This window comes from Hyaloscypha bicolor (genome assembly GCF_002865645.1).
Source record: "Hyaloscypha bicolor E unplaced genomic scaffold K444scaffold_60, whole genome shotgun sequence".
In the NCBI taxonomy this organism is placed as follows: Eukaryota; Fungi; Ascomycota; class Leotiomycetes; order Helotiales; family Hyaloscyphaceae; genus Hyaloscypha; species Hyaloscypha bicolor.
The window spans coordinates 91,733-119,660 of NW_020194562.1; the positions used below are offsets into that span (position 1 = coordinate 91,733).

General features: G+C 51.1%; 7 protein-coding genes across 7 annotated transcripts; 3 read left to right on the plus strand and 4 right to left on the minus strand.

Moving 5' to 3' along the window:
- Positions 1-466: 466 nt before the first annotated feature.
- Positions 467-2,063, plus strand: K444DRAFT_390180 (uncharacterized protein). The gene is made up of 2 exons (XM_024872429.1): positions 467-622; positions 686-2,063. Exons 1-2 carry the CDS (start codon positions 611-613, stop codon positions 1,997-1,999), a joined length of 1,326 nt encoding a protein of 441 aa, XP_024737210.1. The 5' UTR covers positions 467-610; the 3' UTR covers positions 2,000-2,063.
- A 419-nt stretch (positions 2,064-2,482) lies between these two features.
- K444DRAFT_390194 (uncharacterized protein) lies at positions 2,483-3,207 on the plus strand (the record flags this gene model as incomplete). The annotated part of the gene is made up of 1 exon (XM_024872430.1): positions 2,483-3,207. A coding segment is annotated over one exon (373 nt), but the record flags the coding sequence as incomplete, so codon positions are not given.
- Positions 3,055-6,230, minus strand: K444DRAFT_663152 (uncharacterized protein; the record flags this gene model as incomplete). Its single annotated transcript, XM_024886792.1, has 11 exons — positions 5,242-6,230; positions 5,096-5,190; positions 4,825-5,033; positions 4,504-4,768; positions 4,406-4,450; positions 4,258-4,330; positions 3,921-4,197; positions 3,832-3,862; positions 3,712-3,783; positions 3,522-3,656; positions 3,055-3,270 (listed from the first exon to the last, which is right to left on the minus strand). The coding sequence occupies exons 1-11, from the start codon at positions 6,092-6,094 to the stop codon at positions 3,055-3,057; spliced, it is 2,271 nt and encodes a 756-aa protein (XP_024737212.1). The 5' UTR covers positions 6,095-6,230.
- A 2,774-nt stretch (positions 6,231-9,004) lies between these two features.
- K444DRAFT_721415 (uncharacterized protein) lies at positions 9,005-10,554 on the minus strand (the record flags this gene model as incomplete). The annotated part of the gene is made up of 1 exon (XM_024888520.1): positions 9,005-10,554. The coding sequence occupies one exon, from the start codon at positions 10,552-10,554 to the stop codon at positions 9,361-9,363; it is 1,194 nt and encodes a 397-aa protein (XP_024737213.1). The 3' UTR covers positions 9,005-9,360.
- Positions 10,555-14,593: 4,039 nt separating this feature from the next.
- On the minus strand, positions 14,594-18,024 carry K444DRAFT_612502 (uncharacterized protein). Its single transcript, XM_024880147.1, has one exon. The coding sequence runs from the start codon at positions 17,590-17,592 to the stop codon at positions 14,680-14,682; it is 2,913 nt and encodes a 970-aa protein (XP_024737214.1). The 5' UTR covers positions 17,593-18,024; the 3' UTR covers positions 14,594-14,679.
- Positions 18,025-18,883: 859 nt separating this feature from the next.
- On the plus strand, positions 18,884-19,401 carry K444DRAFT_390270 (uncharacterized protein). The gene has a single exon (XM_024872431.1). The coding sequence runs from the start codon at positions 18,997-18,999 to the stop codon at positions 19,261-19,263; it is 267 nt and encodes an 88-aa protein (XP_024737215.1). The 5' UTR covers positions 18,884-18,996; the 3' UTR covers positions 19,264-19,401.
- Positions 19,402-19,538: 137 nt separating this feature from the next.
- On the minus strand, positions 19,539-24,411 carry K444DRAFT_629298 (uncharacterized protein; the record flags this gene model as incomplete). The annotated part of the gene is made up of 3 exons (XM_024883037.1): positions 19,539-21,739; positions 21,784-22,570; positions 22,804-24,411. The coding sequence occupies 3 exons, from the start codon at positions 24,409-24,411 to the stop codon at positions 19,539-19,541; spliced, it is 4,596 nt and encodes a 1,531-aa protein (XP_024737216.1).
- Between the last annotated feature and the right edge of the window lie 3,517 nt (positions 24,412-27,928).

Here is a 27,928-nt window from a genome sequence, read left to right on the forward strand (position 1 = left end):
TCCAGCGGACGACGATAAGGCTCCAATCCGATGTTCTATCGAGATGACTATGCTCAGTGAGGAGCGGCGCGAAATCGTGAAGCATTATACGGCACTATCATATGTCTGGGGCGATGCGCATTCGACGAAGACAATTCTGGTAGAAGACACTCCAATCGAGGTGACGGCGAACTTATATTCAGCCTTGCTGCATCTCAGAGAGCGGGGTGAGACCCGAGTCCTGAGACTATGGGTCGATGCCATTGTATCAACCAAGCCGACACGGAAGAGAGAAATCAACAGGTCCAACAGATGGGAAAGATCTACGCTACTGCTCACCATACTGTCATCTACCTTGGGGATTATGAGTAGGGCTCGGGTTACTCTGTATTTGAAGCAATTCACTTGCTGCTGGATCAAGATTCAAGCCAACATGGGACGCCATCTACCGATATTGATTGTGGAGACCTCTTACATGTCTTGGAGCGGCCGTGGTTCACACGAGTTTGGGTATTTCAGGAGCTTGTTCTGTCCCGCGACCCCTGGCTTCAGCTTGGAAAGGTGCGCCTCGAATGGGACACATTCAGTGAGATAGCATCGAAACTCTTCTCGGAATTTAGTGGGGAGCTCAATGTCTCGCAAAGTGAGTTCCCTCATATTGCAAAGCACTTCCGTTGTCAGAACTGACACGGCAGCCGCAGTCCAGGCCAAGGACCAGTTCAGAAGAATGGTCGACACAAGAGACAAATACTTAAGGAAAGGCTCCAAGCGCGGAGCAACAATGGAACTGGTCGAATTGGTACGGACGCGAAGAGGCATGGGAGTTTCTGATGCCCGAGACATGTTGTACGGCCATGTTGGTCTTGCCTGCGGTACCTACAGAGTGGACTACACCATTAGCGCAGCCCAAGCCTTCACAGAATTTGCTCGGGACTTGCTCAGTTTCGGCGACTTTGTACTCGACAAAGTTGCTGATAACGTGTCATCTCCTGGTGTTCCCGACCTCCCATCATGGGTGCCGGATTGGACTCAGCCAAAGACTATGTCTTCTCTTTACGATATCTGTCGACTCTACGATCAGGAGGATGGATTCTTCGACCCTGATCCTATACTTCCTCCTATTGAGTCCCCTTCTAAAGATCCTACAACCATAACCTGCTTGGTGGAAACAGTGGGAAAGGTCATTTTGGTGGGCGATGTGGTATTTGGCGACCCAGGTGTCATTCCATATCCTGATCTATGGGCACACCATGTGCGCTTCCTTGAGGAAGTGCTCTTTACGGAATTCAATTCGTGGGAGTGGAAAGACGCAGCCCATAACTACCAGGATGGAATCTTTCCACCGAAAATTGATCTCATCATCACTGATTGGCTCGGGCACATTGGCTTTTCATCTGCCCTTCAGAAGGCAGCAGAAAACATGTCTGTGTTCAAACTTATCACCAAGGCCATCACTGATGAGTGGATCACTTTGCTACTCAAACTAGGCCTTAAATCTATCACCGGATTGGATAATTTCCTCAATGACATGCGGAAATTGTCCGTTCCAAATTCCAGGGTGCATCCTTGGACTATGTTGAATCTCGTCAAGGCTATTTACCCCTGGAGGTCAAATAGTTTTCCCTGGCCCGTAGAAGGAGAGAGCCTAGCCAAGGACACGAATCCGTTTCATGGGAGGAAATACTGTATTGCTGCCCCAGTTTCTCCAAAAGAAGCAGCCGTTCCGTCCAAAGAACAATGGAATGCCGCTCAACTTGTCCTAACATCACCGTCAACCCAAGTTGGCGATGAGATATGCCTCCTTCGGTCCCAGCCCTCTCATTCACGCAGCCAACAAGTCGTGTTTCGCATGCTGCAGAGAGAGTCTGTTGAAGATGGGGCTGCGAAAGATAGTGGTAGCGATGATAGTAAGGACATTGTCCGGAAACACTGTGTTTTCGTTTCCGAGTGCCTAACGAGGAAATTTTTCCGGGGGTCTTGGATAGATGGGAGCTCTGCGACAGAATTCGTGATCCATTGATATCATGTCAAGCTTCGTTCAAACTTAGTCTGTCTCAAGCCTTACGCCGAATGCTGACAGGAAGTAAATTGTCCTGTATTGGGCTCTAAATTCCGCATCGACGAATCTTCAACTTCAAAGTTAAACATTAAGAATAGTTCTTCATAATGAGTGCTTCTGCACCCTGTCTCCGCACCCTGGTCTCGCTTAGATTTATTTTTGTGGCCCACCAACACCGCTGATCGCCTGAGTCGGTGTTTATTTGGGGGAGAAATGCGGGTTGATGGATTTTCTGGTCAGGAGGGCGGAGTAGACCTCTTGTGATAGACTGAGCCTGGAATATGGACGTGAGGTTGGTAGTGGCGGAATAGAGGCTGAAGCAGCGGGAAAACGCCACAGAGCCCCATGCCAACGCATTGATAAAGTTAAGATTTTTCGAACAAAACAACTTAGAATCCGCAGCCTTTCTAACCCAAAACTTCCCAACATCTAGAGCTTGATCCCTCTCCATAAACGCAAAGTTTTTGTACTTCTACTATGCCCCCTGTGCACGAGAAGAGCACAGCTGAAGGTGAAGTTGCGGTCTTCAATTACGAGGAACTCGACCAGCTTTCAAACCAGATACGCCTCCTCCGCATTCTTCCACCCAAGACAAAGTCGAAAAAATGTCTTTGGGATAATTCGGGAGAAGTCCAATGTTTCACGCCAACCCGGACGATCATCCATCTTACAAAGCACTCTCATACACTTGGGGTGGTGCATTCGATCGCAGGCACACGATATACCTCAATGGGTGTCGTTTCGAAGTAAGGCAAAATCTTTGGCATGCTTTGAATCGATTCCAGTCCGACAATGTCGCACTGGTCATATAGATTAATGTTATCTGCATCAACCAGTCAAGTGATGGGGAGCGGAACCATCAGGTTGCCAAGATGAAGATGATTTATGAGTAGGCCACCGAAGTTGTCGTCTGGCTTGGGGAAAGCTACGATAATAGCCACTTGGCATTTCAGCTTATGGAAGAGCTCTACGAACATCGCGAGTCAAGGGTGTGAATTACCGACCGGTTTTCAAATCTAGACATGGCGCGCATGTTGGAAAGTCTTGGGAGATTGATGGTACGCGAGTATTGGTGGAGAATCTGGATTATCCAGGAGCTCATTGTTGCTAAGCACATTGTTTTCTATTGTGGTGACAATTCGAGCGAAGGAAATTGTTTGCATGCCGTCCAATAATTCTTTCGCCGAATAGCAGACAACGATGGGTTTTCCACAAATCTTATATACAACATCCTACAAGATGATCAGAGGACCCATGACATCTTTACCCTTCGTATGGTTGTAAGATTACTGGGTAAGAGCTAAGCCGGAATGGTTTTCTCCAATTGAGGGGAATATGGAAATATAGAGAAAACAGCAAAATCTGCCCCCTGAGTGCCTCCAGGGAGCTGGATGGGATATAACGGACGACTATGTTACTATTGTAGTGCGGAATTGCGAGCCTTTAGTCTACAGACTCTATCGGCGACTAATTCCTTGCATACCATGAGTTGTGGCTCCGGACACACTTTTATCATAAGTAATGGAGTATTTAGGAAGAGGGGATTTCCATATCGGTCTACAAGTCGTTGATATACGTAGGGAGAATTTCCGAAGCTGCCCGAGAGTATAAGATGAGCCTAAATACATTTGTTAAGTATTTGCACGATACGCCGTAGAACTCAACCCACTTACAACTTGTTCATCTGGAAAGTTCTCTTGCAAACGTATAAGCTGCTTATCAAGGATGTGGAAAAGCTTTGCAATCTAAATATATTAGAATATTTGACTATCAGCGGTCTCATATTAGTTTACCTGTATTTCAAAGTAACTTTGTATTTCGTCTCTAGTGCAAAGTTAGAATTTGTAACACTGGAACAAGTAGATATAATAGAATACGCTACCTTCTAAACTTTATTTCTCCGTTACTAATCCATGCGTCTTGGTTTGAATAGTCTTGTCGGAGCCGTGGCACAGCAACGGTAAAAAAATCCGTGTCGTTATCCCAGCCGTATTCACACTTCTCATTTTGGTACTCTTTACTTCTCGCCATCTCGAACGCTATCTCGTCGAACTCTTGCAGCCGAAGTCCTGTAGGTATAATCTGATCTGCGAGATATAGCCGTTGCCTTACGCTATCCATGAAAGCAATATCAAGATATGAAAATCCGATTGCTATACCTATAAAAATAATTAAAAGCGGGAAGTAATATAAGAAAAACAAGTAAGCAACGAACATACAGGGAATAGCGTCTATCTGCTGTAGATTGAGAGATTCGCCAACCATATTAGCAATGCGAAAGGTGCTTAAATCCTAGTTCCGCTTATAAGCTAATGCCCTTTATACTCTATAATAAAAACAGTACAAAGTATAGAATGGACCACTTACCGTCATTCCGTCACCCATATCACAAACCAGCAAGATATCGCGCTCCTATTTAATCTATTAGATAATTTTTGGATATAGACTGGGAGGTACATTAGTACCTTGAATAATCTTGGGAACTCTCGCGCAGTATGCATCGCGGCTGCTTCAGCTTCAGTTAACCCAATTTCCGCTCGATGATTGGGACAGCTGCCAAAGCCTGCTTGTCGTACAATCGACCGGTATCGCTCAATAGTCGGACCTGGCTTCCAAGTCATTGGTACACTAAAAATAAATTCAATGTGTGCTTCCCCCCATAAGTTGGCGAGCTCGCCTTGCAGCTTTGTCCGGATCGTTTGATATATGAAGCCCAGGAAATCGCGGCACCTGCAAGAATGACTCATTAGTAAGTATTAATTCCGAGTTTTTAGCGTAGTACTTGCAGCTTCTCAACTTCTTGGATTGATGCTGGCGCTATGCCGTGCTTGTTAGGATCTCTCAAAGCCGCTCGAAGCTTCTCTTCATCTAGATATGTTTTGAACCAGTCCTTACAGTCCTTATCTTGACTCATCACCTCGCTAGGATGCTCGGAGTAGAAACCCCACGACGATGGGGTACTGGAATTCTTGGGATAAACGAGAATGGTCGGGACCTGCATTGCTGTTTTAGACTATGACTCAGATGACGTGTGAATTATTTATTATCAAATCTAACCTTGTCAACCACTGAACCTCCTCTTCCTGGCCATTTGTTAATGCATCGAGGTCTTTGCTCGCCAGTTGCTACATTACAAAATGCGACACTCGTAACTGTAGAAAGGTTAGAGAGATATCAGGGAAAGAACACAGGATCGACTGTACATGTCATGCCAAAGTCAATTCCTACGACCAGCTCTGGTGCTGCGACGTTGTTGGACATGGCCGAGTAGAAAGAGCTCCCTCCGGAGGTACCTGATCGGAATCGTGGATTTGAGGCATCAGCATTTCCGGCCAAGTCGACGTCAATATGGGCTTCCTCATTGTCGCCTCTGTCAATATCATCGACAACGACTTCAAGGGTCGAGTACCAATCCGGATTTTTGTTTTCTTCGGCCCCTTGCTCCGAATAAGGGGGAAGTAGCAGGTCCTCCCAGCGCCATCTACCGTAAAGAGCTTCCATATAGGGGATTTTGGAGCCTGGCCTCAAGATATTCGGAGCAGGAACGCCATTCTTTGGGGTACCCCTGGCATCCGTTGTGTCGACGGCGACTTCTTTCCCACTATCAAATTCCCCTACCTGCTTCCCAGAGTGTTCGTCACTTACGGCCTTCGAAAAACGAGGTCCAGTCCCTTGGCGAGGAATAAGATCCTCTGTTCCTGTACTTTGAAGAAGGAATACTTTCCCGGTATCTGTCGAACTAATAGGTGCTTTAGATCGCTCATCTCTCGCTGCACGGCTTGTACCATCAACCGCAGCTCTTGGCACGAGGTCTTCCCACCGATCAGGCTCAACGTGAGCTTCGCCACTTCGCGTAGCCTCGGTGCTTTCGTTCTTTGTTTGATCTGTGGACATCTTTTCCTTTTCCCTTTCCCCAAAAGCAGACTTGATTAGAGTCGGGTGGGCTAAAATATACTCCTTGCCAGACACGGTATTCTTTTGTAGCATCCTTTCGACGGGAATCGAAAGTCGTACGGCTTCTGCTTCCAGTGGATCTCCTTTCTTCTCGTATATCATTGCCAAGATCGACAAGCATTCATGGAAATTGTCACTGTCCTTGCCGATGACCCTCTTCTTGCCCTGCAGAGCGGATTTACAAACGCGGTACGCATCATCGAATCTATCGTTCGCCAAGTATCCCAGTGATATAGCCTGGAGGAGATCAAAAACAGGTAGGTTACTTGCAGTTCTTGATTTCGACAGCGCTGACAGAGCTCCTGCCGCCAATTCCCATCTCTCCTGCAGACAGCAACAGATTGCAAGCCGAATACGGAGTAGCTTGAAGTGCTCTCCATTCGAAGATTCCCCAGTGTTGCGCTCAAGGGCTTTCCGAAGGAACTGCTCGGCCTTGGAATAATCCTTCCGAAGAAAGCTAGAACAAGCAAGCTCATCAAAATTTCTCAGAAAGTCTAGTTCAATGTCGGAGCCGTCATCTTCACTTTCCTCATCACCATCCTCGTTTTCGTTTTCTCGTACCTCTGTCCTCGCTTTGTGGGATTTATCGATCTGGTCATCGAGGTCCGGAGTCGTTATCGCGGTTGACGGATCTGTCGATAAGCGTTCATCTTTCGAAAGGATATCTTCTTCCTGTACTTCCTCCAGCGCGCCCATGTCGTTATTCCACCTGTTAATTCTCTCTCGCTGAGAATCGGTCAAGGGCCCGAAATCACTCCCGTTCCATGTGCTGAGCGGCGTCCGGCTGGAACGTTGGTCCCCGGCTTCATAGCGTGTGCTTGCTGTAGAACTTGCGGCATAATGAAACTCCTGGGCTGCTTTTGCCAAGCCGTGTAGATTGCGAGTCAACCTGGAAGCAAAGGGATCGGCATCGTGCTCGGTTCTTTGCGAAGCCATTAACGCTTCCTCGACTCGGTTCTTCAGCCTCTTCAGCTCGCGAAACATCATATCTTGAGAGGTATTGGCACGAAACGAGAGCGAGCTTGGTGCGCCTTAGCTTAATCGTCACAAGGTTGTCATGATCCACTTACATGTTTACCACCGCAATGGAGGTATGAAGCGCACAATTCAGCTTGTAGACTTTGTTCATAAAGTCCGATATATCGTCCATCTGGTTGTTAAGCTGGAAGTGCAGGCTCGGTTTCCTCAGAAGCTTCATCCAAGTTGGCGGGTTTTGCTTTTGTAAATTCAAGAGGACTCTGTCCAGCCCCTCCAAAGCAATCTTACAGTCTAGAATTATGTCGTCCATTCGCTTCCACATGTTCTCGTCGAGGTGCGCCAGCGTCAAGGACTGGGAATAACATTTGCGGACTGTACTCTCGACCGCGGTGAGAAGGCCAGTGAGGGTAGTCATCTCCCTCACTAGTGCAGTGAGCTTGTTATCGACATTTTTAATGTCCTTGATGAGCTTGTTCATCCATAGCAATAGCTTGTGGTCATAGTGTTAGCCACGTGTTTCCCCTTGGATGAGGCTAGCTTACGGTGCTGGCAGTAGCTGCGAGTGAAGCGGCCCCTGTGGCGATTGACAATGGCTCCATGCTACACTTCAGGCCAGGACATTGGCTCTATGGACAAAATCATCCAGGATATGGGGAGTTGATTCAGAGGTAGATAACACAAGCGCGGTCTTCAACTGAAGAGGCTATCGCACACCCCTCCCGGTTCCGTGTCACCACGCTAGTCTCAGCCACTTGACTCTTCTCGTGATCAAAATTCTTACTCAATTGGCAGGCCTAAGACATGCTGCCGACACCTCTTGAATGCCCAATCGCGCAACAAGCCACAAGTGCTAATCGACCAATAAACACAATGGAGAAGCAACCCTCCTGTGGCCACTATGCCGGCTGTGCACAGAGAAATGTGTATCGCAAAGATAGGCGAAGCCTTGAGGTTGCTTGAGTTACATATACGATGTGCCAATTATGCAAGCCATAATCATCCATCGGAGCCACATTATCTTTGGGCAAGCAGACGGCTTGAGTCGTCCGCGTTTCGAGGCAGAGTGCTCAGATCGATCGATCGATTCATTCATTCATTCAATTTTACGCCCGTTCCAGCAGGCTTCAGCGGTACATCTCCCTGCGCAGGCTTCCTGGTCTAGCTGGGCGTAGATAGGGTTGCAAGCACATATGGAAAACTCCGTTGATGAAGCTTGCCCCAGCTGTCCCACGCCATCGACCGAATGCGGCATCCAACATGACAGCTCGCTGTTGCCTGGGAACATTGTCCTATTACGACTTGCAAAAAGCGCCTGTTGAAGCAAAAGCGGGGTGCTCACGGCTGGCACTGTAACGGCCGAAAATAACTATTCTTGCCAGACATAAGGAGAATATAGAGGTGCACTAGCTTCTCAACCTGGGACACGATGGAGATATGATGGCTTTCAATTACTGGTCTAACAAACTTATTAGTGAGGGCTTACGTTCACGGGGGGTCCTTTGCTCTTCAGCTTGAACTCGTCGAACCCAACCCCCAGAAGCGTGTGGGTATCTGCGGACATGCCACTCAATGCCAGAAAGGCTCGAAGCAAGCGCGAGATTGCCAGCACTACTGGAGTGTTTCGTCGTCTCTATCCTTGAATTGTCCCATCTGAATATCATTCTCTATCTTGAATGCCTCTTTTGATTCTGAGCAATGAGATTCTTGGGATTCTTTCTTGGACTCTCGTGAAAGACGACGTGGTCGATGTTTCTTAAGGACGCTTCCAGGTAACTGGATCTCGTCATGACTGCCCCTGGACTGGCAGTACGGCCACTTGGTCATTCATCCTGTGCTCCAAATCTTCGTACTCAAAGTTCTTAGCCCGGCATCACCTTGCCGTACAAGGTTTTTATTCAGTTTCTCGGTCTCACTGCCCTCAAGTTGGACCATCGGCGCAGTCACCTGGTCATTCATCTTCTGCTCCTAATCTCCGGAAGAAGAATTCACCAGTTAGTTCTCCCTTCATCTCACAGCAGTTCTCCGACCGCATGAAAACTACAGAATTTAAAGCAGACAATTCACTCTTATTAGACCTATCACATGGCTAGTTACATGACCACCCTAAACCCTGTTCAACTACTGTAGTTCTCGAAACTATTACCAAGGAAAGAGAAAAGGTGGGGCCCCTTGCTAGCCCAACCGGCGGCAGTCGGCGAGAGAAAAGGAGGCCCAGACCCGAGAAACCGAGAGAAGCGACAAAAGAGATCAGGAAAAGATTAAGGCAAGCAAGGAAATAATAACGATGGGAAACTACAGGTACAGGCAGAAATCCGACAACACCTTTGCAACACTCCTACTCCACTACCATTTCTCCTTGGTACCGTACGACTCCCCCCAAAGCGATTCGATCACAGCCTGCGGCAGTCCCAGGTAGTCCAGGGGCTGCTGCCAACCCTGTAGCGGTAGCAGTCAGGGTTCTTGTCGTGCTCGATCTGCATCTTGCCCTTCTGGAAGTTGAGCTCGCGGAGGTCGGGCCTGACGTCGCGGTAAGAAGTCTCGACGGGGTAGCCGAGCTTACTGTACAAGGCCTTCACCCTCCAATAGTGGAAGAATCCTCTGCCAGTGCTCAGGAGTTTGGAGATCTTCTTTGCAGCCTCTTTGGCTTCAACCTCCATCGCGTTCTTGGAGTAGCTGAAGCCGGCGCGGCAGTAGCTGTACAAGTAGTGGTAGGCGAAGTCCCAGATGCTCCAGTGCCTGTTGTAGTACTGCTGGGTGTGCTGAAGCTCATGAGCGAGCAGGGACACCTGGGTGTAGAATTGGCTGTTCGTGCTGGACCAGGCCTCGTAGCTCTTGCGGATGTAGATCTTCTTGCCGAATGCGACGCCAGCAGAGCCCCAGAACTTCTTAACAACCCAATTTGCCTTGTAGTAGACTCGAACGTTGATCCTGTTGTCGAAGAGGGCCCTGTGAAGAGGGTACAAGAAAAACTTCTGATAATGGAAGATACCGCTTCCAGAACCCGTGTTCTTTAGGTTGAACAAGCCGGCGGCGGCCATGAAGGCTGGGCGTGTGATTCGGGCAAAGGCTCTACAAATGCGTCTTTTGATCCAATCGGCAACTCCTCGTTCCGTCAACCAGTCCCGCTTTAAGACCGCGTCATCATCCGAGCCATCATGGCCCTCGCCGTTCTGGAAGAACTCGTTAAGGGCGCCTAGGATCTCGGCGATCTCAGCTTCTGTCAAGCCTGCGATTTCGACATCGGTGAGACCCTCATCACGCAGTACCTGAGGAAGCGACTTCTTGACGTCGTCGACAATGCTTTGGGGCACAGCAGATCCCTCGAGGGCTGCCAGGGGGACGCTGATTACAGCCGGTGCGCTAACAGTGCCATTGGTGCTGCCGTCGTCCTCAATGATGGTGGTGGGGCCGCTGGTGGAGAGGTCGATGCCCGGATCCTCAGTAGGTAGGTCGACTTCTTTGTCAGGATCTTGAAGGTCCTGAGGAAGGGCGGCAGCCTGAGCCAGGAAACCGGTCAAGGCAAGAGCTAGGAAGGCGAAGGCGAAGAGGCTACGGCCTAGAGAGACACCGAAGGTGGCTCGCATAATGAAGTCAGAGAAGTGTCTTTGGGACCCGATTTAAAAAGTAGTGAATTGCTATCCCTCCAACGTTTGAAGCTGTTGGGGACTGTTGATGATGGTTCTAGGAGGAACGATAGTTCAAGCAGCCCCCTTTTATATCTTGGGGCGACGAGGTCTCGATGGGATTCTTTTTGAAAAGACGGAGCAAAGCCACCCCATTGTACACATGACGAATTTCAGCTCATGTCATGACTAGGTTGCCGAGACATTGGCATCCACGAGCTCAGCTTCATGTTGAATGAGAATGGCGTTCCAAAGTATAGCATAGAAATATCCTCGAGGTGTAGTAGGGAAGCTATTGGTGTTGTTCGCTAATTAACCTTATTAAACTAAGCACTGATTCAGATAACTGAGATCCTGAAGCTGAGCTGAGTCCAGGGAGCTGAAGAAGTCATTGGCGTTGTTTGCAATTGACGTAGTTAAATTTAAGTATATGTTGTTCTCGACATGTGGGGCCCCCTGTTCGTCAATACGAAGTACGAGCGATTGATTAATTGGGCATAAGCGAGGAGCCCAATTCGCTAAAACGAGCCGGTTTCCTAAATAGCACACGTCGTTCCTGAATGGCATATGCCGTCAAGAGGCCAAGAAAAGGCGTACGCCATTTATTTTATAGAGGCGTATAGATTGGATATTCGTGCTGTAGGAATCTTAGCAACCCCTGAGCTGAAATATTTTGACTTATTTCCGTCCGACGTATAGTGTACTACCACTCCAAGCAAACTAAGTGATTGGGAAACGTTTGGACGAGTGACTCTTCTATTGAAGGGCCGCAGAAGAGAGAAAAGTTGAACGATTGTCTTGAAACGAGTAAAGATGCTACTTGGGCGATAACTAGAGAGATACAAACAGCTCGAACTCGAGATCAAAGGGTTCTTTATTCTACTGCACAAAGTCGCTACGCTGAGGTTGAGTATTTGGAGGCACCAGCACCGCGCATAAAACTACCAAGTGGTTTCCCCAGAGTCGGATCTATTGGATATTCTAAGATTGGAGCATTCCGCAACGTGAAAGACATTTAGGTACTAAAGCTTGGAACATTGGAAGGATTTGTCCTGACTCACAAGGATGATTGGCGCCGCAGGGGCAAATATATCGGAACTTTCCACACTGCCGAATGTCTTGGGTAACATGAACAGCATCATAGGTTGGAAGTATGTGACGCCAAGCAACAACTTAGGCGAGAACACAGCAGTCTTGGATGCCAAGAGTAATGGGCAACTACAGAACTCTGCGAGAAACTCCTGTATTCCCTTTTTCAGGAGCAACAGGATGACCATCTGTCTACTCATCACGAGTCCGCAGCACCGTGGCTTGTAATGAGATGGTTGCACCAATAGAGACCACCTCACTCCTCCAAACCATAAACTTGGGAAACGCAAAGGCATTAAGGTATTAATTTCAGCGACCGCCATGCCTTCGGTCTATCAAAATAAAGTGCTAAAAATACGGCTTTTCAACCCCTTCCAGCCACCACATCGAGTCGGCTTCCCACTGCTGGAGGCGGTGACCTGCTCAAACCAGTGATTGGGTGCAAGGTTGCGGAGGCTGGTTATAAAATAAAGGTGCCAAGTTGTCAGCCCTGGGTCAAGATTTTGAACGCTTTCATGGCTAAGGCTCAGCCTTCATCTCTATTCACCCTTAGCTCACGTGCAAGCCGTGCGACTAAGTGTTAATCGTCAGCAACGTCCTGGTGGTAGTTAATGGAAGTGAATAGTCGTTTGCCCTTGCCAAAACCCAAGCTGTTAAAGAATGTATCAGCAGACCAGGTGGTTGGTTGTGGTAAAATGACTGGTGCTGCTACCCTAGTCTTTATGGATAAATTTCCTTGCATTACAGGCGCACCTGGGAGCCTGTCTGCCACTGGCAGAGGAACCACAACGGGGCCATAATTTCCCACCAGGACCCAGAGAGTTCCGTGTAAAACGCACCTCCTGCACGCAGTATTTGGATTGCTGGATACTGGTGGGTTCTTGCTTTTGCTCAATTTCTGTACGACCCTTGTCTCCGAGCATCTCATTTGACTGACTTTTTGGCATACCAGCTTCGGTGTTCGGGATTGGCCTCCCATCTCCCAATTTGAGTCGACATCATCTGAATTATGCCAAAATTGACAGCCAAAGTTCGTTGTTCATTTTCCAGAGAATCGCTGATCAAGAATTTCCATGTGGCGGATGTCGCCGGTGGGGTACGCAAAGTCCTTAACCCGGCACTATCTTGTGTGCAAGATAGTTACTCAGCTTCTCGGTCTCAATGCCCTCGAGTTAGTCACCCACACCCTGCTCCAATTCTTAATATTAATGCCCTAGCTTCTCCTTGTTATCTCAAGCTGCTTCGATCTCATCGTCTTTGTCTTTCTCGAGTCGGGCCCGCGATACGGCCACCTGGTCCTGCATCCTCTACTGCACATCCTCTACTGCAAATCTCCGGAAGCAAAGTCTACGAGTTGGCTCGTCAGCTCGTCAGCACGGCCACCTGGTCACCCACCCTCTGCTCCACATCCTCATAGGCAAAGTCCTTCGCCCGGCTGGTTCATTTTGTTATGCAAGATGGATATTCAGCCTCTCGATCTGACTGTCCTTCTGCCGAATTGTTTCGTAGTCTTTTTCCTCGTAGTTTCTGGTACCCATGTTCTCCTCTACGATCGTGCGCTCGTGTGTAGTAATTGAGACCTGTTCTTTCACATTGATCGTTATGCCAAGGGCGCTATTAACAGGAGGATTGCCTCGGACAGTCTTCGGTGCTGTGCAGAGAATTCTGGGAAGGCGTGTTTTCGTGGGATGTGATGTAAATCGCGTCGCCTCGAGTCCAGGATCCCGCTCCCAGTTCCTAAAAGCACCCCTGGGCCAAAAAGTCCTCCCGGAATAGCTTGCAAGTTATGGCTCTTTCTGCCAAGTTTGTGAGGCATTGCAAACATTGCCCTGTCAGTCTGAATGCAACCAGAGAAGGTCTGACAAATTCCAGAAATCTCCCAATAGGCCTCCCACGGTCTGTTCGCAGAGTTGGAGCCGGAAAATACGTGTTTTCATTGGATGCGTCGCGAATCGTATCGTGTCGAGCACAGATCTCCACCTCAAATTGCTCTGCCAGTGCTCCCTAGGCCGAATTCCACTCGTTCAAGGCTCCCAAACCACGCTTCCTTCCTGCAGAAAAGTCGCAGAACTGTGGGGCGCAAGGAGTAATCTGTAAAGAGGGTATTCTCTGGTCTGTAGAAGCGTCAGCGGCGGTCTGCAAGGGCTGCAAGGGGGGAAACACTTGCCTGGAGTGTGCGACGCCTTCTCAAGGATTCAGTTCCAATCTTCAGGTAATGCCTGGCGCTAGTAGTCAGGTATGGACCGCTGGTGGTATTAGAAGGCGAGAAGGAAAGAGAGATAGTCAACCTCACGTGTCTATGTTACAATCTGCCGTTACCAAAATTTCAATACCATAATTGGATGCGACGGTTTCTCGTGTGTCTACCTTGGCATCGACCTCCATGTTGGTATTATAGTCCGCAATGTACAGACATTGGATACGTTAATCCTTTCGAAGAAATGTTACCGGCGCAATAGGAGTTTGGTCTACATCTAAATCGGCTTGCTTCATAACAGACAAACGTCACTAGAGGAAGAGGGACAACACGCTTTGAGATTCCCCGAGACGCGGGAAAAGTTTCGAGATAGGGTGTGGGATATTGAGAGGTATTGCGAGAAGATAGGAATAAAGGTGAATAACTATCTTGCATGACAAGACGACGCCAGCCGGGCCAAGGACTTTGCGTACGAAGATTTGGAAGCGAAGGCTGGAAGACCAGGAGCAAACGATGAAACTGGTTAGCGGTTCTAAGGAGCAACTCGAGGATAATGACGATGGGAGCAGACTGGAGGACGACGGGAGCAGAGAATGGGGAACAATTTTCCCGAACTGAACGCTGGGGTTGCTTCTGGGACATTTGTCCGCGCGGTATTTTTCGTCAGTATGTTGACTATACCCTCACATAGAATATCATTTAGTTACCCGAAAATGGAGTTTGAGGATTGTTTTGATTTCCACTACTGTACATATAATTACATCCACAAGAAACAACTCCAAAATCCTCGGCTCTCCCAGCTAATCGTCTGCTCCTTTGAGCTTGGAAGAGAACTCCAAAAATGCTAACAGAGGGTCGGTCTCTCTGACTGCCGCTACACATTTCTTCTCCCTCTCCTCCAAGGCCGTCACCCATTCTTCAGTCACCTGAGCTATAGCATACAATTCTCCAATACCGTCCAGCTGGCTCTCAACCTGATCTGCGTACGCATTGAGAAGTTCAGTCCTCTCTTGCATCCTGCAAAACTCCTCGTTGGTTCTCAGAAGGAAATCCTTATTGTTCGACATTAGCGTTTGTTTCCTGGAGAAGTGTCCTGTATCTGTTTTGGACACGCTCGCGTGACTGACTCCTGCCTGGAAATGGCAAAATCCGCCCCCTTGATTAGTATACACCAAACCAATTCGGCTTGCCAGTACCTCACCGTACATTGCATGTGTGTAGTGGATAATCTGGTGTACAACAAACTGGGAAATAGTATACTTACCTTGAAACTTGGTCTTGCAGATAGCATCCGTCAAGTTCATCAAGTAGTTCGAGCTAGTGTGCTTGGCATGTTGATCAAGGCGCTCGTTTGGATGCGTGGCATACCCGCATTCTGCCCACGGTCGAGCTGGGGATTCATCTGGGGAGAGACCTTCCAGGCACTGTCGTGCTGCTGCAATCCAGGCATTGCACTTCCTCGCTTGAGTTCGTCCTTCGATGTAGCGTCTCTCTCCTCTCATTGCCTTTTCTCGGTTCCATACTTTGGATGGGAGTGCCTGGTCCACTATCAAAGCCAGGGCATGAGACGTCTTGTTGCTCGGATCGTTCAAACCTTGGACATAATCCTCCGCGTAATCCAAGATCTTCAAGAGATCTTTCTGAGGGGGCGCGTTTCCATCCAGATCAACAAGGTATTGCATGTAAATCGACGGGGTCTCAATATTCTTCGGCAGGTTTTTCAAGGCTCTGAGCTTCTTGGATAACTCTCCACCTTTCTGATTTTGAGAGGGAATGTCGCCATGAACGAGATGCTTCAGAATCAGAGGATCCCAGCCTATCATCATGACCCAGAGGACGAATCTGAGATCCTTGTAGTCGCATACCTTGCTGTCCTTTCTATTCTTGACCCATCTATCGCACGGCATACCGTCAAGATCCATGACAATCCGAACTAGGGCATGCAGACTCTGGTCGTGAGCTCGAATGAGCTTTTCGGAATAGGCGTCGTACACCAGGGTGCCATCGTCCAAGCGTGCCTGAGTTACTGGAGGTTCTTCGTCTTCATCTTCGCTGTTGTCCTCGTTTGCCTCTTCCTGCATCTCCATCTGTGACTCTGCATACGCAGCTTCTGCCAATTGGTTGACGCCTTCGAGCATTCCATCCACGTCGATGAGATTTTCGATCGATTTATCGTCTTCCTCGTCCGAGTCGCGGATTTCAGTAGCATCTGTTGGGGCATCAGCAGGAGATTCCTCAGACTCACCAGTTCCAATTTGGCCAGGAGTAGCCTCTTCGGGGGGTTGTATTGTGTCCAGGCCGGCATCGTCCATTTCTTGATCTGAATCCCCCTTTCCATTGCCAGAGCGGTTTGCGTCCTGTCCTGAAGCGTTGCCTTCATCTTGAGTGCTGTCATCGTCCGAGTTGGAATGTCGAGCATTGGGTCCTGCTGCAGCTGGAGCGGAAGGTACATCGAGACTAGTACTCTTGCGGGACCGTCGTCGAAGCAGAGGCTCTTCGTCCGAATCGGACTCTGTACATGTTGCTGCTGCTGCAATCGGTGCCACGTTCGAAGCAGGAATGGGTGATGTTCGACGAGCGGGGATCATCGCCTGAGGTCTTGAAGATGCCGCGAGAGGAGCACTCGGTCCCACCCGTCCGAGACTTGAAGGAACCGCCGTCGATCGTTGTGCACCGGAATTCCTTGAAGGGAGAGCCTGGCTATTTGTTGAACTTTGCTGGATCGAGGTGCTATTCGCGCTCACTTGAGTCGGTGCTACTCCGGGACGGGATTGGAGAACCGGAATGTTCGATCCGCTGACTGGAAATCTACCTCCTCGACCTCGGGCACCTGACATCGAAGCAACACTTGAAGATGTAGGAGGCGGTGCCATACTTCTTGGGCCAACGCTTGAAGGACCAAGACTCGGTGTAGAGGTTGTCTGTCCCACTTGGGACGTGGCAGTAGCGCGAATCGGGATCGGCAATAAATTTGATGCCCCTTTCGTTGGACTGTTGGGCATGATCGAGGTTGCTGACTTGCGTGAATTTCCGACGGATGGACGCGTCGGAGAGTCTTTGATATCGTCATCATCATCAACCAATGCAGCCGAGGTTGCGGGCAAGAGCGTCTTGAACTTTGGCAGCGGTCTTGGGGGAGGTGCCATTGGACCGGGTTTGGATCTCGAGGACTTCGCAGTTGTTCCTGTGTTGCTGAACACATCCTCATCGTCTTCGGGTATGGCGTCGCTGAGATCCTCATCGTCGCCCATTGGAATGTCGTTGATGGCATAAGGATCCTCATCTTTATTCGTCTTCTTCTTCCCCTCCTGAGGCTCCTGCTTGGCTTTGCCGGGTGTGTCGTGAAAGCTGCGCTTCTCGGAGGCTGCGCTGCCGCTTCTTCGATTGCCGGCCGGAGTCGAAGGAGGCTTGGCTCCAGACATCCAAGGGTTGCCCATCTTGGAACCTCTTGCTCCGTGTCTCCGCTCCCATGCCTTGCCGAACTGCTTCTCCCACGTTTGCACCTCACCAGGGTACTTCAGCTCCACCCCGGAGGTACTGACCGCATACATCCTCCTCGGCTTTTCCTCGTAGTACATGATCCCATAGACAAGCTGCCCGTTGTGGGTGTACTTGTCCTCGATCTTGTAGAGCTTCCACAGAGGCTCGCCGTTCACGTCCAAGGCTGGCGTCCTTGGCCCAGAGCACGGGAAGACAAACGAGAAAGGATCCATTTGGCTTGTGAAGCGTGTGCTTAACAAGCAAGGGGGAATGTCGAGGAGCCTCGGCGAGATGGAGTGGCACAGAGTCAGTGAAGACCTGCGCGGCTGGTGCCCAGAATCAGTGAAGATCTGTGCGACTGGTGGTGCCCAGAGTCAGTGAAGACCTGCGCGATTGGTGGTGCCCAGAGTCAGTGAAGACCTGCGCGGGGATGAGCTGGCGTGGTGACCAACTAGTTTCTATCGGTGAAGATAGAGAAGTTTGAAAGAAGACGGCAATTCCAAATTGCCAGTGTGTGAGTTCGAGAACTACACACACAAAAGGGGGGGATGAGTGTTACGAAGTGACAAGCACCTGTGACACCCGACACCACACACTCCCGGGGGAGTGGCAGCCACAAAACAAAGGAGTGAGAGAAGGGGTATTGGATCGGAGACAAGCTGCAGAAATCGCATTCAAGTGTTGATGCGAGAAAAGCGGCAGTCGACACAGAATGGATAGTATGAAGAGGAAGAGGAAGAGAACGCGGGGAGCGCGTCAAATTCATTCTGAGAAGCGAGGCACGTGACAAGGTCCACGATTGGTGGGAACGGGGACCTGTTCAGAACTATCTTGCCAGGAATCATAGAATCACTGAAGATATACCTGCATATAGATAGAATCATCGCAAAATATATCTACATGCAGATTCGAATGTTCTGTTCCCACCTGGGTGGAAGCTGCAGGAATTCCCGATGGGGCATGGCGTGGCGCAGGTAAAAGCATGGCTGCAGAACTTCCATCCTCGTCAATGCACAAACAACATCAGAGGTAACTCCCACAATTCCTACAACGACGTTCAATCCTAACAGCATCTTCAGGACATTGCCGCCCCTCTCATACTCGATTGGAGCGCGCCCAAGCAAGATTCCTCGACGCTGAGCGCTCGCTGCTGCATCTTAACGACCACCGAGTCCCTCCGCGACCAACACAAAGCTGCAAGCATCAACAATCGTCCGCTATACATACCAAAAATGCGAGCGTTGAGGGACCGATGCGACAGACATGCTGGGTGGCGCCGAGATTCTCGTACCGGTTGGGAAGGATTGGGGGCCCCGATTTCAGGCCTTCTCTGGTCATCTGCCGTCGTGCCACCTCGAATAAGAATATGCTGCAGCACGGCCCACAGTGCCCCATCTTCAGGGCGAGATGATGCGGTTGAGAGAGCAGAATACGGAGCTGATCGAGCAGATTGGGGAACTGAGTTCAAGCCTGAAGTTCGAAGGATGCTGAGATCATGGCCACGTTCCCCCTCCCACTTCTCTAACCAGCGCTCCGGCTGGATAATCTGCACCGCTGAGCTAGCAATCGTAGGTATCTCGATGCCATTGAACGTGGAGACTGCGAACCGCTGGCTCTTTCTTGGATAGAGCACGTCGATGTTGCCACTTCTGCGCACCCATCATGCTCCACTTGCACTTCCTGCAGTTGCATATTTCAGTTCCAACATGAATCTGCCATCGTCAACGCCCATGTCGCGCCTGTCTCCGCAAGCACTTGCCTTCGGATTGTTGCATCTGGATACCTTGCCGTCTGCTTCGCTTCAAAGTGCGCTCGGAACCGGGTCTGGTCGTTACACCTCACTCTGTTGCCCCTTTCCATCCTGCACAGTGACCCCATGGCGAACCGGATCTCGACCCATCTGACCCTGGAATGCTCAAAAACTTTGCAAACAGCCGCAACGGCCCCGGTATTTCTAGACTTTCTCGATATAACAATAGGAAATAGTGACGGGAAAGCTTTATATAATCAATGGTTTCTTTTCTGGTTTCAGATCACATCACAGGCAAATCACGAGAAGTCAAGAGTTGGAGCGAGAAGCCTATTTGATTGACTCCTAACTCTTTTGCTGGCCACATGCCCGGATGCTCCTCCGCTCCTGCTCCCGATGTGACCCAGTCTTCACCCTGACCCCCATTGATCAACCACCGCGACCACCACGACCACCACCACGAGGTTCACCACGGCCACGTCCACGTCCAGCGCCAGCTCCACCACGACCACGGTTGCCCCCACGGTTGTTCCCTCCATGACGCTTTCCCTTCCTCTCATCGTTTGTCGAGGTGCCTTGTCGAGGGTTGTCGGATTGCTCGAGAGACCGATCCGGGAGATCGCCTTCGCCTTGGTGAGGATGTCGGTATTTTCCCTTGGCAACAAACGGTGAAGGCTCTGTCTCTTGAGGGCGGGCTGCACCCAATCGCTGGTTATCCGGACGGTCATCCGATTTTCTCAGGGCCTCCTTCTCGGGATCCTTCGGGGGCTCGTCGTCGTCGGACATGGCGTCGGTTTCTGAGGCCTTCAGCAAGTATGCCTGGTGGGCCAGCGCAGCGTCCTTGGCGATTTGGTCCGCGATATCTTCCTGGGCCTGGATGTTGCGTTCGTCCTCAACATCGTAGAATCGGTCGGCGCCCTCCTCACCAGCCATGGCAGCATCCAGATCGATGTCGTCCTCGCCGTCCTCGTTCTCCTGCTCCGGGCCGATGGGTCCTTCGATGGCCTCGCTGCGCGTAGAAGGCAGGTCGAGACCGGGCTTGGGCTTCCCCTCGTCGCCTCCTACCTTCTCGAGCACAATGTCCATGGTTTCGCCAACAGGGTCCTGGAAGAGATCGGTCGCGACTTCTTTGTTGGCCTTGAAGTCCTTTTCGAGAGCGTCGCGCTGCTTGAGGATGGCCTGGAGGTTTGCCCAAAGGTTCTTCTCGTACTTCTCGCGCTCCTTCGGAGATGTCTTGTAGATCTTAGCGATCTTGTCGACCTTTGCCTTGAGCTTGCACTCCTTGGGATCCATGTGAGGCATCTCGATCGACCAGTTGCTAGGATCCATCACGAACTCTTCTGCGGTCGCCGGAATCCTCTCAACAGACATCGGAGTCACGTCGATGACATCGCCGTCGAGGACGTCCATGCAGAGGTAGCCGAACTTCCTATGCTTGTTGATCTCCACGATGTTGTAGAGTTCGGAGCGCCAGCTGTCGAGGTTGCCGAAGATGCTGAGGATCTTCTTCGCACGAGTGATAGCGACGTTGGTGCGGTTCCACTTGCCGATGAAGCCGATGAAGGATCCGTGGTGCTCGTTGGCTGCCGTGATGTCGAGGACGATGACATCGTTCTGGCCTCCTTGGATGCTGTCGATGGTCACCACTGAGGGGAACTCGTTCCAGCCTAGGAGTGTCAACGCCATCTTCAGCAGCCTCTCGATGACCTCCTTCTGCTCGGAGTAGCCGGTGACGACTGTGATGCTGCTGGGCTGAAGCTGCTTGAAGTTGACCTTGGATGGATCAACCTTGGACCAGTGTCCAAGCAGCACGCACACATACTCGACAATGGCCATCGCGTTGCCGTAGTTGACGAAGGATGTCGACTCATCGGGGTGCGCGGATCTCGAGCCCTTGGTGTTGAAGAACAAGCGGCGGATGGTCTTCTTTGCGATGCCCTTGGTCTCCTTGATGCTGCGGAAGGGGGACTTCTGGCGAGCGTTGCGCCACTTCTCTGCGTCCTCCGAGTACCAAAAGTGCGAGAAGTACCGGAAGACATCCTCCTCCACCGCGGTCGATGGGTCGCAGCCCAACCATCCATAGCTGAGAGCGCCCGGAAGAGTGGCGATCTCCTCGTGCATGCGGTAGTTGATCTTCAAGCAGAAGAGCGGAACGTTCCCATTTCTCAGAACGCGCTCGAAGATCGGGAGCCCTTGCTGGTTGGCGTATTCAGCATGGTGGAGGCACTTGACGATCGGAAGCAGCTGCTTGTGATCCCCAGACAAGATGATGTGATCAGCAAACAGTGACAGGGGAACGGTGCTGTCTGCTTCGGTGCCGAAGGCCGATTCGTCGATGATGACCAGGTCTGGCTGGAATCCCATCTCCTTCAACACGGCTGCGTTGCTGCATGTTGACACGATGACCTTCATCGAGGGATCACAGATGACGCTCTTGGCTAACTTCCAAGCGTCCTGAAGGAAGCATCGGCGCGCCTTCTTGGTCACTTCCTCGCCATTGCGGATCTTCTCGAGGGTCTCGAGCCAGAGCTTCGATGACTTGCGCTCATTCTCACTCTGCCAGCTCTCGGCGCCTCTGATCTTTTGATGGTTGACGATGTGAGTCCAGAGCATGTACGGTCTGTAGCCGTCTTGCCCGTGGTATCGCCGTCGTCAATGATGTCATTGACGATACCCTCAATGTCTTCATCAGCGCTGTTCAGTTGCGCCTTGAAGAGCGAGGTCGTCGGGAAGAAGATGTACTTGATCTTGTTCTCCTTCGTGGCATCCAGGCTGACGATCTTGGTGCGTTCCGCGACGAGAGCATCCATGGTGGCCTCGCATGCCTGGTTTGTTGGGCAGAAGAAGCCGGTTCGCTTGCCGATGATGGAGAAGGACGCACCGACACTGGCATCCTCAAACGTCTTCCCACAGCCAGGCGGGCCTTGAAGGATGTTGGCATTGTCGCGGGACTTCATCACGCTGTCGTAGAAATCCTGCTGAGGCCGATTGAAGCGGAGGGTGGCGACGTAGGCGTCGAAGAGCTCGCGGTCCTCGGGCCTCAGATCCTCAACTGGAGCTCTGCTAGGAGACTGCGGCAACTTCTTCCCAAGAATGAAGGATCTCAGGTAGTTGTTGTACGCGTTGTCGGCACTCTTCGCCCCGTCAATTCTGCCCTGGGAAATGAGGGCGATGGCGTTGAGCTGGCGTCTGCTGGGGAGGACATTTCGCTGCGCCTCCAGGGTGACGTTGTAGATCTGGCCGTTCTTGAACTCGGCCACCTCATGCTTGTCTACCACGAAGGAAAGAACGAAGCTTCGGTTGGTCTCCTTGCTGATTGACTTGGCTTTCCAGCGTCGGCGGTTGACTGGCAGTGTCTCACCAACGTCTGCCATCTCCTCGTCCTCTCCAGCAGGCTCTCCCGGGGATGGCTCGGTGGGCTTGACTGGCTCGGGCTTCCGGAACTCCTTCTTCTCCTTCATCTGGAAAGCCGACAGTTCCTTGGTCAGCTTGACTTGGTCAGCTTGACTTGGTCAGCCTCGAGCTGGTCAGCCTCCAGCTGGTCACCCTTCCCCAGGGACTCGTCCTCGACCTCCTCAACTGAGGGTGAAGGGGAGCGGGACTTGGGCAAGCGGACGGACGCTGCTGCTGCTAGTTCTGCTGCTGCTGCTGCTGCTGCTTGCTTGCGGAGGCGTTGGTTGGCCGGCTTCTTGACCAAGATGTCTCCCAGAGGTTTTGGTTGCGGCCCTGGCGTGAACACTCGGCCGTCACTGGACTGAGCAGGGGCATCAACCATCTCATCATCCTCCTCAGCCGCTGCTGCTGGTGGCGGCGGTGGTGCTGGAGCATCCTCCATCTCCTCATCATCACCAGCTGCAGGCTTGTCGATCCAAGTAGAGCCTTTGGAGAGGGTGAATCGCGAACCTGGGGGGAAGGTCGGAGTCGGTACCGTTGGGTGACGCTTGACGGAGACGGCCATCTGAATGTATTTTCCAGACTTGTGGATCACCTGGGCCTCGTGCTCCATCGTGTGGCTGAAGGTCGCCTTGTTGCACATATTCTCGTACTCGATTTCGTGAATAAGAGCAACGCTGAGGATCGTCTCCCACTCCTTCATGTCGCTGAAGAGGCGCTTGCCGGGATGAGAGGCATACTCTGCGAAGGTGCCATCTTGCTTTTGCGTCTTCAGCTGCATCCAAGGTTGGTGGGCGAGAGGCTTCTCCGGGTTCTTGATCCAATCCTCGAATTGGAAGTTGATAACCTGGCGGACGATGTCCTTGTAGAAAGGAAGGAGGCCTTTGCGTACGACACAGCGGATTCGGTTGTACCAGTTTGCGTCAACGTCGCTCAGGACAAACCGAGACTGGCGCAGCAGGATGAAGACCGGAGTCGTCTTGTCGAGCAACTCCACCAGCTTGTGAACTTCGGTAGCCATGATCAGAGCTGGCTGTGGTCGTGGGCCGGTGTATGAGACCTGGACCTTCTTGTTCTTCTTCATGCGGAAGCACGTCAGGTGCAGCCCAGTTTCAACCTTTGGCGCGTTCTTGCCGGCCCCCGGACCTGGCTGCGCGAAGTCGAGGAGCTTCTGAGCATCATCATCCGACACATCGAGATTTCCTACGTTCTTGAGCTTGGCCTTGATGTTCATGCGAGAAAGATCCTTGTGTGCGATGTCATCCTTATAGAAGATGAAGTCTCCGTCCTCCTTCTTGTTGTCCATGAAGTTGACAGCTCCACGGATGTGGATCTGATGGTCACCATTGGACAGGACAAGAGACGGGTTCTGGCTGTCGAAGTTGAACCAGGTCTTCCAATCCGTGAAGACGCTGGTCACCGCCGCGGCACCGCCTACTGGCGTCTGAGGCATAACCACGAACGGGTGCGCCTTGTGAGCATTGTACGTCTTCATCACGGTACCGCGAGGGAAATCCTTGCCTCGTGGCTTCGAAGTCGCATCAGTGGTGAAGGTCTGATACTCGATCAAGGCCCTAGTCAATGCCGCATCCTGCTTGCGCTGTCTCGTACGTGCAGCGTTGGTTCCGTCCTCAGCCTTGCGCTTCTGAATGCGGAAGCCTTCGACTGGACCAGTCGTGACAGTTTCGCTGTCAACAGCAAAACCAGCACCGAAGAGTCCAGGGGCAGGGGCAGGGGCAGGGGCAGGGGCAGGGCCGGGGGTAGGAGCAGGGCCTTGTCCCTGAGGCTGGGCCGGAGGAGGAGGAGGCGGAGCGAGGCCAGCACCAAAGAGACCAGCAGGTGCTGGGCCTTGGCCTTGGCCTTGTCCCTGCTCTTTGGCAGGGGGAGGGTTGGTTGGCTGGGAGGCCATTTTGATCTGTAGAATCAGTTAAGATCTACAGAGAAATTTGAAGAAGATGGCAAATCCAATTTGCCTGGTGCAGAGTCAATTAAGACCTACACCGAAGAGTGGAGAACGAGTGTTTCAAGAAGACAAGCTTCAAGAGACACTCTAGCACTAACTCTCGAGAGAGTAGCACTTTGGTTGCGGACCGATTTAGTCGTGAGACCGAATCGGAGAAGGTAAAAGAAGATGGCGAGTCCAACTCGCACACGTGCAATCCGGAGATTGACACGCAAGATTGTTTGATGGGTGTACAGCCCGACAAGCGAACTGGACACCCCAGCAGTACTTCCCGAGGGAAGACCACCGAAAGCGGACGAAGGGGCCTACGACTGCCGAAGCAGAAGATGTTACCGGTTTAGCGGCCGGATCCTAGCCTGATCTCGCAACAGAATAATGCCTGTGAAATGCAACAGTTAGCAAACGTTCAGTCTCCAAGTGGTAGCCGTGGCGTGAGGGGGTGAGGACAAAAGGGAAGACGTAAGGAGAACGACGTAAAGAAATGTTCCAAGTGGATGTTTGTTGATTTGATGGAGCTTGGGGGCGTTCAAGGATCTGATAAAGGATGCAGGTGATGAGCAAAGGATGTAAAGTGTAGATGAAGGCCGAGAGGAACCAAGAATCCCAAGTGGGACAAACTTGAAGACTCCAATGCAGACATCAAGACATCGAAGCAACCCAAAGCTCTGGGGAGATGGAGAACTTTAAAGATACTCCACGAAGGTTCACACAGACTCCATCACGAACGCAACATCAAGACATCGAGGCGGCCCAAGTGGACGCAATGCAAAGCTCTGGGAGATGGAGAACTTTAAAGATACTCCACGAAGGTTGAGACAGACTCCATCACAAATGCCAAGGCAGGAAGCTCAAGACGTGAGCAAGTGCACGTCCAGCCTGGAATGCAGCGAACACGATACCCAAGCTCCAACAACAAGCATCCAAACTTTGTTCCACTCTGAGGCTAGCACAAGCCTTGCTCCAACTTGGAACAAGCTGTGAGTGCAGCGCTGGCTGACTCCTCGAAATCACGTGCTCGAATTCCAAAGATGAACCGAAGATGGCACCCAGGCCAACGGCCTCCAAACCCGACTTGCGAACGTGCCTGAAGTCCAGCGAGCACTTCCAGAGCTTGTTGGAAGTTCCAAAAGCCCCAGGAAATAACCTCTGCACGCAGGTTACTTGTTCGCGCGCGGTTGAAGGCAGCCTGAGATCAGGCGACTGCCACGACAGCGCTCCCCGCTGTGAGCATGGACTACATGCCCAGACAGCTGTAGAAGCTCCATTGCTCCATACCTGATCCATCCTTCCTTGTGTCCAATGCGCTCTTGCCAATATCGGGGGTGTCGGTCGAGGGGTCGGTCGTCGCGACTCCAGACCGCAGTAGGGGGTGTAAACAAGCCGCATGGCGACTGGAATCTGCGTGCGCGTGCTTGGGGAATGTGATAGTTCCTCAGAGGATTGATTAAAGGTGTCAAACTTACTCGCAGTGGTCTGGATGGCTCCAGAGACACCAACCTGCGTATTCGGACGAGATCTGAGGAGGAAAGGTTCTGTTGCCGCAGTCGCGAGGATAATGTTCGCGAGCCGAGATTTCGTGCGTCACGTGGTTTTCTTGTGGCGACGGCAACCAGCTTGTTGGACCGGAGCGAGCATCGACATCGGATTATTTATTATCAGAGACACCTGGACTTCGAGATTCACTGCAGTTCTACGAGGAGGTGGAAGATGCTGGGAATAGGGGCGACCCCTTTCTTTGAAGATGAGGCGGCCCACGATTAGTCATTCTGCATCTGAAGCTTCCTCACTGCACCAGCAAAAGGCAGGAATCAATCCAGAATCTTCTTACATTCCCGCAAGGGCCGCGTCTTGATTCTGGTACAAGCGAGTCCGTCCGCGCTGCTGCACAAACGCTGGACCGGGGTTCGAGACGACACAATTCCTGATGCACCGAAGGAACTAACACCTCCCAACTTCCTTTCTGCGGACAACAGCTCGAGATACACACTGGAGGCATCATGGAACCCCTCAGAGCCTCTCAGAGGACAGACGGACAAGTAGATTGGAGTGGGAGTCACGAATCGAACGACTGGAGATGGAAAACCGCTTTTCTCCGCCCTGAACATTGAAAATCACCCACTAATCAGCGTTCGATCGCTTGGAGAGATGTACAGAGAGGGCCATTGGCAAGACTATGCGGTACCGGGGTCGTGGCAACTTGGGAGATTTTCACAAAATGAACACCATTCTTCCGTCTCTCAATTCCGCCATCTCTCCGAGCGTTTTTGGCACAGGGCCTCGAGTGCAGCACATTCGAGTTGTCAATACTATCCGTATTTGGATGCCAGTTTTGGCGTAAAACCTTGCGCATAGGTTCACGGGACCGACTGACTCTGCCGAGGCTTGCAATGAGTTATTCGCAACGGCAGTCAGAAGGAGGTGTGTAGAAATGCAGCGCGATAGGTCAAACTGGTGGAATTCCAACGAGAAGACGGGTCACCATTGCCAGGTAGCCAAAAGGGTTGTTTGGGGTTGTGTTTGCCTGGCTACAGAGTCTCGTCCATACGTCGCAGATGAAGACTGCTGCTTCGTTCTTTCGCCATTGGAAGCGGTTGGCACGCCAGATATCGTAGGAAAAGCCCTTGGCCCAGCTGCCATCGTGTTTGTCCCCGAGTTTGCTCCTCGGTACGGCAACTGGTCTCCCATTCTATGCTCCCGTCGTCTTTGCCCTCTAGTCTGCTACCGTCGTGTTTATCTTCGAGTTTGCTCCTCGGTACGACCAACTGCTTTCCTGTCTTCCGCGACAAACCTTCACAGGCAAAGTCCTTGTCCCGGATGGCACCGTTTTGTTGTGCAGCCTGCTCCAAATCTTCGTGGGCAAAGCACGGACAATGCTGCTGAATAAATGTAGAAATCAGGTGCAGAAGAAGAGCTCGATGATTTTCCATTTAAGCGTTGAGAAGGAACAATGTGCACTTGCAATGTGTTTCTAGTACTTTTGATGCCGTTCAACATGCGCGAGTTATTTTTGCGGCAGACTTGGAGGTGTTTTTATAAGATCAATTGGAGGAGAAGAGTGTTGAGAGTGAAGAAAATAAGGGTTTGAAATGGCGTTGCCGAGATCCGAATCCTGGAACAACATTTCAACCCCAAATACATCGATAGATGGCTAAGGTACGCCCCGAAACGCTCACAGCTTTACCTTGATGAATAATTAATGACCGAATAACACTGCAGGCCTACACGTCTCAATTCATCCCTCCCGAAGCGTCCGACCTCGAGTTGTCCACGCCTTCCTTCCACGATTCCCGCGCAACAAGAATGTCCAGATCTGCGACAGGAGCAGCAGGAAGACAGGCAGGAGGTGGAGAAGTGTTGATAATACCAGATCTCCGGCCGCAGAGAGCCACCGAACGCGATATGAAGCACGAGGCTGATGGAAAGCTTGCTTCATTGCATTCATATAAATCCCGAATTATTCTTC